At 34.2% G+C, this 11476-nt stretch overlaps 1 protein-coding gene across 1 annotated transcript in view; it reads left to right on the top strand.

Annotated features, from left to right (window-relative positions):
* gpsm3 (G protein signaling modulator 3) overlaps window positions 1-1775 on the top strand; it is a 14288-nt gene extending 12513 nt beyond the window's left edge. Inside the window, exon 5 of the mRNA XM_079893830.1 lies at window positions 116-1775. Coding sequence (XP_079749956.1) covers window positions 116-250 — 135 coding nt within the window. The 3' untranslated portion in view covers window positions 251-1775. The remainder of the gene's footprint in view (window positions 1-115) is intronic.
* Window positions 1776-11476: the final 9701 nt, after the last annotated feature.

Below are 11476 nucleotides of genomic sequence, written 5' to 3'. Positions count from 1 at the left end.
CACACACATATATAAATATATATAATTACATAAATTATTATCAAAGTTTTTCATAATTTAAATATTATTATTATTATTATTGAAAAGTTAATAATCTTGTGAATATTGTTTTCAGGCCCAGGGCCGTCTGGAGGAGCAGCGCAGTGCAGCTCCAGGGCCGATGGACGATGAAGACTTCTTCTCTCTGTTGCTGAAGGTCCAGGGAGGACGGATGGATGAACAGAGAACAGAGTTCAAACCCGCTCATTAATACATGAAGCTTTACTGGGCCTGTTAGTGTGTGTGAGTTCATGAGGCCGGACTCTTTCCGGTCCACATAACTATAAAGATCAGACTACCGATATAAGAATACTTGCACTACTTTTCAACATTGCGCTTGAATTCATTCAGCTTTATAGATTAATATTTCTGCTTTAAATGTTCAGGGTTATTTGAAGGATTTTCGCCTCTTTCTGCTATGTATATGCTACAGTATCGAAATGAAAATAAATGTTTTAAGTATTAATTATAATGTTTACTGTTTTTATATAACAAATGTGAACTCAGGACAGGAGCAACCTTAAACAATTTGTTTTAGTGAGAATTTCCACAGTGCAACTTCCCTGATTGAGCCACTAGGAGGCGACAGAGACTGATCCTGTTCATCTCACTAGCGAAGGATCTAGTGTAGCCAGTCAGTGTATAATATATACTGGAATATGTACATTCTTAAAATATATTTTGGACTAAAGGTACTTATATATTAGCATCAGTATTTTGGGGGATGTTTTTTTTTTTTTTTTTTTGACATTTTTTTTGGTATAAAAAAAATCGGCATGTGGGCCTTTTCACTGAGGAATATTAGGTTTTATTTTAGTGTATGATCAGAAATGTTTTTTACTTATAGGTGGGCCTAAAAAGTATTTGGATGCTTAATTCAATTCAATTCAACTGAATTTTGTACTTCACTATTTGTGAGTTTGATCAGCACGAGGAAAGGTCAGGCCTCTTATGTTCATCATGTTGTAATTACTGTAATTTCGCGATAACAACACGTGATGTCCAAGCTGTTCACTTCCTGGAAATAAAGGCTTATGCTTTTCTATTGCAACTCCATCAACACATCAATCCTCAGGTCAGGTGGTACAACTGGAGCTCTCAGAAAGTTCCCGTAATTACGAGTTCTACGAGGATGTGAAAATTTTTTACAAGTTGGAATCTCGTAATTATGGTGATAATGGTAATGAGTTCAAACTCCAGGTTGTGAAGGTCACATGACTCACTGAGGTTTCCCGCGCTAAAGTGTTCTCGCTAATCACACGCTATACTGGAACATTTGCTAATTGCCGTTTGCTAATGCATGGGTTTACATGAGCTTCAGGTTTATGAACATGACGTGAATTACAACATCATGAGGAAGAAAATATTTGCATGCAAAAACATGACAGGTTCTGAGGTGCAATGGCTACTTCCAGTGAGTTTGGCCAGAAACATGCAGCATTCTCACACAGATTTAATTTACTGCGAAAATGGCGGATGATGAGAGTATTTTCATCGAAACGCTGAACATGTTAAAAATATTATGAATTGTAAATGCAAATAAATGATATATCAAATATATAAATACAAATTAATTTCAGATGCCACTAAATTAATTTGATTGGTTTAAAATGTATACTAATGGAAAAAATAATTATTTCCTTTAATGTGGACTGTAAATAAATAAGATGAATAACATTATAATGGGTTTATGTGAAGATTGTTTTAAGTTCACTTAAATTAAAAGTTCTGTATGTACAGTATGTGTATGTGTGTGTGTGTATATGTATATACATATATGTGTGTGTGTGTATGTACATACATGTGTGTGTGTGTGTGTGTGTGTATGTATATGCATATGTGTGTGTGTGTGTGTATATGTATATACATATATATGTGTGTGTGTGTGTGTGTGTGTGTGTATGTATATGCATATGTGTGTGTGTGTATACATATATGTGTGTGTGTGTGTGTGTGTATGTATATACGTGTGTGTGTGTGTGTGTGTGCACTGTAAAAAAATCCAACTTACGTTTTGTATGACAAATTCAGTTTTTAAAGTTTATTCAACTATTTAACATGAAAAAAGTTGAGAAAAGTTGAGATAACTCAGGCACGTAAGTTGAGAAAACGCAAAAATGTCCTGCAGCTGGTTGCCTTAAACTTTTAAGTTTTCTCAACTTTTTTTTTTTTTTACAGTGTGTGTGTGTGTGTGTGTGTATGTATATACGTATGTGTATGTGTATGTGTGTGTGTGTGTGTGTGTGTGTGTGTGTGTGTGTGTGTGTGTGTGTGTGTAAGACTTGAGAAAATAGAACATGCCGGGCAGTCTAGTTGAGGAACGACCACTCCCTGAGAAGACAAAGGACTTTTCTGGAAATTAACATCTGAACTCTCTATTGTGAAGTTAGTATCACCATTTAAGATGCAAGTCTCACCTCAGAACACACATCTTCCCCTCCCCCCCCCCTCCTCCTCCCTCCTCCCTCCTCCCTCCTCCCTCTCCCGTCCCTCTCACGCTGAGATCACATGAAATTCACCCAAACATCTATATGGTTTAAATGTGAATAATTATCATACAGTATTACACGTTTGATATCATTTTAAATGTCTCAGTGCGACTGGTACAAAGGTCTCATTCCCAAAGTAAAACAAAAGGTAATAAAGTATTTAAGAGTTTAGAGATCACTCACACACAGAGAAGGGTGTGTCTTACCTCTGTCTTATGTTTTTGATGACTGTTGATCTATTTCTCCAGCGCTCAGTAAATGACTGAGTTCAGTCTTTCTTTACGAGTTTGTGGAGAATAACAGTGTCAGGTCTGAACTCGCTTACTTGACCCTGTGACCCCTGTGCTGACCTCTGACCTCTGCCTGGATCATCACAGATTCAGGGTCACTGTCTGCTGTACTGAAGAGTCAATAGGCCGTTACAAATGCAGCTCAGAATCAGTTTTATTAATAATTTTTGAAATGTCACTGCCTCTCAATTTACTTTTCGAGAGCATGTATTACCATATTCAAATGAGCTTAATCGAGCACAACGCTGCTGTGTGAAATACAAGTCTTTAAAACCGGTTTATAAAACTAGTCCTGCATGCTGCCAGGTCAATCATAATTCATATCATTAATAATTAATATATAAATATAGATTTATAAATATATCAATTAACTGTCAAAGATATACATGCAAATACATTTCAAAAACTAATTTATTTGCTTGGTTAAAAAAATATGAATGGAAATATGTGTCTTTTAATGTGGATATATGTGCTATTTCATTATTTGTTATCAATGTATACACAATATTATACTATATATGTGACCCTGCACCACAAAACCAGTCACATGGAGCAATTTTATGAATTTGAGATTTATACATCACATGAAAGCTGAATAAATAAGCTTTCCATTGATGTATGGTTTGTTAGGATAGGACAATATTAGGCTGAGATACAACTATTGTAAATCTGGAATCTGAGGGTGCAAAAAAATCAAAACATTGAGAAAATCTCCTTTAAAGTTGTTCATTTATGTTGGCGATTGTGCTGCATTCACTCACAGAAATACATGTTTTATATATTTACGGTAGGAAATTTACAAAATATCCTCATGGAACATGATCTTTACTTAATATCCTCATGATTTAGGCATAAAAGAAAAATCTATAATTTTGACCCATACAATGTATTGTTGGCTATTGCCACAGATAAACCCGTGCGACTCGTGACTGGTGACGTGAGCCAGGGTCACATATATATAATTATTATTTTTTAATAATTATATAAGAATACATATTAAATATAGATATTATTACACACACACACACACACACACACACACACACACACACACACACACACACTCACACTCACTCACTCACTCACTCACTCACACACAGACACACACACACACACACACACACACACACACACAGTCACTCACACATACAGACCCACACACACACACACACACACTCACTCACACTTACAGACCCTCACACACAGAGACACACACACACACACACACACACACACACACACACACACACACACACACTCACTCACACACTCACTCACACATACAGACCCCCCCCCCCCCACACACACACACGCATTCACAGAAAATTCTGCCTGAACACGAGCCCGTTTCCTCAACCAAACCTGATTAGGATTTATTGCTGTATTTGTGTGCGATGAGGAGAAATGTTCTCAAGACAGTGTCAGTTTCTGCATAAATATAAGAACAACCAAATCAGAGACTTTTAAATACATACACAATAAAACCAAGAGTATTAATATCACTTTATAATATCCCATTGTGAATGTTGGGGCATGTTGTCACAAAAGGTCAATGTGTGTTTAATGAACATATTTGTTTTTGCTAGACAATAATTTCAAAAGCTTGAAGGTCTGTCACTTTTTTTTAAATCATATACAGTACCAGTCAAAAGTTTGGAAACATTACTATTTTTAATGTTTTTGAAAGAAGTCTCTTATGCTCATCAAGCCTGCAGTTAAAAAACAAAAAAAAAACAAAAAACAAAAAACAGTAATATTATGAAATATTATTACAATTTAAAATAATGGTTCTCTTTTTTAATATACTTTCAAATGTAATTTATTTTTGTGATGCAAAGCTGAATTTTCATCAGCAAGTACTCCAGTCTTTGGTGTCTTATGATCCTTCAGAAATCATTCTAATATGCTGATTTATGATCAATGTTGGAAACAGTTGTGCTGCTTAATATTTTTTTATAACCTGAGATACTTTTTTCAGGATTATTTGATGAATAAAACGTTAAAAAGAACTGTATTTATTTAGAATAGAAATCTTTTGTAACAATATACACTACCGTTCAAAAGTTTGGGAACAATAACTATTTTTTTTTTAAGAAATTAGTACTTTAATTCAACAAGGATGCGTTAAATTGATAAAAGGTGATGGTAACGATTTATATTGTTAGAAATGTTTTTATTTTGAATAAATGCTGTTTTTATGAATAAATGCTGTTAACGTTTTACTCATCAATGAATCCTGAAAAAAGTATTCCACAAAAATATATTAAACAGCACAACTGTTTCCATCATTGATAATAACTGAGTATCAAATCATCATATTAGAATGATTTCTGAAGGATCATAAGACACCAAAGACTGGAGTACTTGCTGATGAAAATTCAGCTTTGCATCACAAAAATAAATTACATTTTAAAATATATTAAAAAAGAGAACCATTATTTTAAATTGTAATAATATTTCATAATATTACTGTTTTTTTGTTTTGTTTGTTTTTTTAACTGCAGGCTTGATGAGCGTAAGAGACTTCTTTCAAAAACATTAAAAATAGTAATGTTTCCAAACTTTTGACTGGTACTGTATATATGATGATACGACTCCTTTAAATATGAAGCATGTCATGCAGAACCAGCAGCTTTGTGTTGTCGACTCCAAATCATGTATAAAGTGCCTTGCGAAAGTATTCACACCTTAATAAAAAAAAATGATCATACCCAAAAAGAAAAAGGCTGTAAAGTAGAGTTAAGTGTATGAACGCTTATGCAATTTAATGAAAAATTTCAGTTTTTATTTTTATTTTTAATAAATGTGCAGTTATAACAGATCAGTTTTTTCTTTGTCATAGTGGCGTATGGAGTGTAGACTGCGAAAAATGTCATTTAAACAGTTTAACAAAGGCAAAGACAAAACTGAAGGGGTGTGAATACTTTCGCAAGGCACTTTTATTATCAACAGCATCTATTTGACTCTAAAATTGTCTCTAAAAAATAAACATTTTGTGCATGTACTCATAAAGCAAATCTATCCTCCACATAGCAACAGTGATTATCACATATCAGTAATATAGATATTATTCTGAGAGATGATATTCATGATTCTGCATGTGTTCTGGAGTCTGGCCTCGGTTCAGGTTATTATCCTGTAAATCTGCTGTATTAAAAGCATCTCTCCAGAAGGATAATATCCTGACGGTTATTTACTCGTCTCTGAACTGATCACAGGGAGATTTATGGAAATACAGCCGATGATTTATTGCATATTCAAGTCAGCATGAACGCTCGAGGTATTAGTGTTGGTTTAGTCTGAATGCATCAACCATCGGTGTGAGAATGACAAACATATTCAGTTTCTGAATAGCCAGCATTCATTTATATAACTGCATATATTGTACATGTTTATTATTTTTTTGTGGTCTTTAGGCCTATATACATGTATATATGTGTGTGTGTGTGTGTGTGTGTGTGTGTATATATATATATATACATTACTGAGTACAATATTTTTTTGTTGTTGAAAAAAATCAAATATATGTTGCAAACAGCAGCTTAATATATTTTACTTAATTAAAAATAGTAAATATTTAGTACAATGTTTTTCGTTTAAACCTTTCCGAATGCCAAAATATTTTTTAAATCATATTATTATAATATTATTAAACATTTTTTTTATTAATATAACTGTACATACTGTACATGTTTAAAAATAGATTCCTATTTATCAGTATGAATTACCCAAAAAATGTATTGGTAATTTTCAGAAATATTAGTTAAAATTAACAATTATATTTCAAAATGTCGACTATATAAATGTGCACTTCATTTAAATGTCATAACATTTAATTAATTAGCATTTTATTGATCTTGCCTCTAATTTACCCCAATATATATATATATATAAATCTATAATATATATATATATATATATATATATATATATATATATATATATATATATATATATATATATAAAATATTGTGCTGTATGACAAAATTACAAAATTGCACGGATCGCGTCACGGATCAGACAAATTTCCACGTGCATCTTGAAGCGGATGTTTATGAAAGTTTTAATGAAAGTGCATCTAGTGGTTTAGAGGAGAATAAAATCGAAGGCGTCTTTTCCCCCGGTGCGCCTTTAGCCCCTAATCCTTTGAAAGACAATATTTAAGCATCAGAGAATAAGCATAATTAATAAGTTCCACGTCAGTCTCTAGTGGAGCAACACTAACTGAAGAGGAACATTCCAGCACAATGAACGTCCCACTTTCCCAAGCTGTCGTATAGCGTTTGCTGTTCTCTGTAATTCCCTCAAGCACTGCAGAAAGAGAATTAAGCTTCAATTTCTCAATTTCAGCGTCTGAGAAGTATTTAAAAGAACACAAAACTAGTTTACAAAATTTATATCCATCTTCCAAACCGGTTTTGTCCTATCCTGAATCACTATGATACGCCTATAAAAAGTGTTTATATTCAGTCTTTATATATATTCGCAGTGCTTTATGAGAGTGGGCGGAGCTAGAGAGATCTTTTGACTCTGATTGGTGGACTTTTCTGTAGAGCATCATGGGTAATGTAGTTTTTCACATGTTAACCGTTACAGCTTTGACTGTGGTGTCCAACTTTTTTCTCTCTCTCTATCCTTTTTTTTCTACATTGACACTGTCATTATTTAACTATTGCATTTTTTTATTTTAAAGGGGTGGTTGATTATGATTTGACTTTTCTAACTTTAGTTAGTGTGTAATGTTGCTGTTTGAGCATAAACAACATCTGCAAAGTTACAACGCTCAAAGTTCAAAGCAAAGGGAGATATTTGCTTTTAAAGAAATCGCTTTTTAAGGACTACAACAAATGGCTGGTAGAGACTACACCACATTCCTCCCGGGTTAGTGACATCACCAACCCTAGAATTTACATAAACTCCGCCCGAATATGCTAATCAATGACTAGAAGATAACTACACATATGCTATATAAATTCGTCAATAAACCATGTTTTCTACATGTTGTCACTTCTTCTTGAGTCTCTCCATCATTGTCTGACTCCGGTTTGAACATAAAAGGCTAAACGTTTTTGAAATGTTCAGTGCATGTGTGTGTGAGGTAAAAGCACACAAGCTCTTGAAGCTCCGCCCACTGTGCCGGGAGCAGCAGCTCATTTGCATTTAAAGGAACACACAGAAAACGGTGCGTTTTTGCTCACCCTCAAAAAGACAATTTTAACATGCTATATAAAAATATCTGTGGGGTATTTTGAGCTAAAACTTCACACACACACACTCTGGGGACATCAGAGACTTATTTTACATCTTGTGAAAAGGCCATTATACCACCCCTTTAATTTTGCTGTGTCATGATTATTATTGCTATTATGTTTTTATTTAATATTTTATTTATTTATTTGTATGTGCCATTACTGTTAATTAACATCATCTAAGGCAGTTTGTTCAAGGTTTGGTTGGGGAGGGATTGAAAATGTAAAAAAAAATGCAATATCTGTACAAACAATAGCATTTGTCTTTGGAATAAAAATAAACAGAGTTTATCACCACAAAAACATGATCATTTTCTTAAACTAAGCTGAAATAGTACGCCTCCACCAATAATGCATAATGCTCCACCAAACAATATGATACGACAATTCACACAATTCACACTTAATATAAACAAAACACACACAAATGTATCAAATATCATTTATTTCTTTTTTATAAAAGCATTTTTTATATCTTAAAAAATCAGAATTTTCATTGTATTGTCTGTAATCCTGTAAAATAAAGGAATCCAAGGATGAAGCAAAGAATCAAAGTTGAGTTAAAATGAATCCTCACGTGTGCTAAATACACATATGAACACGAGGCCAAGTGAAAGAGGGAATGTCAGTCCTGTAACCATCAGGAAAACTCCAGTGTTAGACGAGGAAAACTAGAGAGAGAAGAAGAAGATCAGCGCTGTCGAGGAAGAGGAGATCGTGCGGTTGAAAGCTAACAAAATAACGCAAGAAGTGTCTTGACAAAAGGCACGTTCGTTTGTAGACAACGAAAAGAAACGCGTGATTGAATCCTGATATATCCTCACAATACCGTTTTCTTATTCGGAGAACCGGTTTCATTCATGCAAACGCACACGAGTTCAATTCTACATTAATATGGCAACCGTGAACAACCAACACTTCTAAATAATGCGTTTTCCACATCTTGAATGATTTTAGACATATTCTGTTCTGCATTTTCACATTTCACTCTCGAATAAAAAGAGCACTTCTATCAGATGATCGCCATGCAAATTGAGGACAGAATTATTATGAGCGAAAATAAATATGCATTGTTTATCCTTTTGAGCTTTCATAAAAAAAAAAAAAAAAAGAAATCACAAAAATCTAACCTTTTATTAAAGTAAAAAAAAAAAAAAAAAAAAACAATGTAGGGGGAAATCACTTTATAAAATAAATAATTTTCTCTCATTGGCGACAGTTATTGGCACCCCTAGACATTCTTATGAATAAAATATCTATGATCCCATTCATATTTACATTTTTTAGCACACAAGGCCAAATTTCCCCATTTCCAGCATCAGGCCGATAATTATGTCTATTATGTTCATAATTAATCATGTCTGTGCCTTCTGAATGGACCATGAGTCTGGAAATAAATTTGATGATGAATGAACTCTTTCCCCGCCAGTGTTTTTTGAAAAAGGTTGCCAGCATTTTTGATGGCCCCAAAAATAATTTGTTGTATGAATATCTGAAAAAATAAAAAATAGTTTTATGCATTCTTTTTTATCAACACTTGTTGGTAAAGTTCATTAAAAAGCAACATTTTGAACAAAAAGCTGAGACTACAACATGCATAAGCAATGCTTTAATCGCTTGTTTCTGCTGCTTTTTTGCATGCGTTTTGATCCATTGATTCTGCAAAAGATGGCTAATAGCGCCCCCTACCGTATAACAGTGTAAAAACATGGAAAGCAGGGAAATCCCGTCAATGGCAGGGAAAGAGTTAACGACTTTTGTCCATTTACTTGAACAATAGAAGATGAGGAGTTTTTGAATGAGGAAACAATCTTAAAATGTAATTTTGCTGAAATTGAATTTTGCCTCCATTTTCAATTGTTTTACTTCAAAGAAAGGTCAGATTTTTTTACTTTTTTTTTTTTGAATGAAAGATCAAAAGGATAAACAACGCATATTTTGCTCATATTTTCCTAACAATTCTGACCTCAAGCAAACTCAATACCAGCTCACGCATTCCTATCATCTCATGGTCCATCCCATCATCCCTAATGTTTCACACTCAGCTGTTGTCTTTAGTAGGGAAAATCTTCTTACAAAAGTACTGAATATGGTACTTTTTTGTAATTGTAGGGACACTGAGTCAGGGTAGACGCCATATTTAATTCCAAGGATGAAGATTGTTCATTCACAAAGCACTAAATATGTCATCTACCCTGACTAAAGACCATGTTCAAGAGAACGATTTTTTGTCTCCTCTGGGAAAACCAGCTCCATCCATTCAATCCGAGAAGAACATGAGCGATAAAGAGTTAATATCTCTTTCTGAACAGAAAATCAATGGAAGACGTTCTCAAACCTCGACCTGAAGCTCTGAATGGATGTCGTTCTCTCCTAATCAAGCGTTTTCATTGATTTGCTCGTTTTTTTCTTCCGTCTACAACATTGAGAGTAAATGCAAAACTAGTGTTAAATATCTCTTTAAAATGACTAGTCATTGAGTGTGTGATTCTAGAAACACATCCTAGCCACGTAAACACTGAAACAACATCGGGTGTCTCATGACTGACAACATCCATCATGTTTGGGGTTTTACAGAAAGCAAACTGTGTTAACGTTCAGAAGTTTCCGCGTAAACAGATTCGGGGTGTTTTTAGTCACTGCAAAAGTGATGTCACTGCATTAACAACTAGTTACTAGTTAGATTGATTGGTAAAAGCGGTTGTCTGAACTGAGATTTAAAATGCATGTCACAAATTCAGAACAAGATCAAGCAGTCAGAAGTGGAGTGACATCTGAATTAGCTGCAGTGTGAACATGGCATTACACTATAAGACGAGAACGGGATGTTTGTGCCGCTGGATTTAACACCGTGTCCCGACCAGACGTGATGCGCGGTAAAAGCATCTTTTCCATGTTTATCATGAGTTTTTGTCCTAACCAGCCGAACAACGTTAGAAACAATTTCTATTTTGCGAAGTCGCGGCTGGAACAACAACAACATACAATCTGATAATGATAACCTCAGGTACTGGTTATGTGCTTTATTTACTGTTAAATGAAGATAATATGAGTTTGAATATCATTTTGCGTGACCTTTGTAGCCGTACTCAAAGTGACAATTGATAATTCACCTCAGATCTTGAAGGGAACTGTGAGCAAACACGTGTATTCTATGAGTTTCAGTCATTCCGTATGTTTTTAAATAATGTTTAAATGGTGTAATATTTATGAATTTGACTATGTTCTAGTTCATTTGGTTGTGAGTGCAGTGCATTTGCAGAGAGGCTCCGCCCCCACTCTCTTCTGATTGGCTGTGATTTGTAATTGATTTAGTTGTGAGTAGAGAGACTCTGCCCACATGCTCTTCTGATTGGCTGTGATTTGTAAGTGATTTGGTTGTGAGTAGAGAGACTCCGCCCACACACTC

Source organism: Squalius cephalus, assembly GCF_949319135.1.
Source record: "Squalius cephalus genome assembly, chromosome: 15".
Classification (NCBI taxonomy): Eukaryota; Metazoa; Chordata; class Actinopteri; order Cypriniformes; family Leuciscidae; genus Squalius; species Squalius cephalus.
This window is presented reverse-complemented; position numbering and strand designations above follow the sequence as displayed.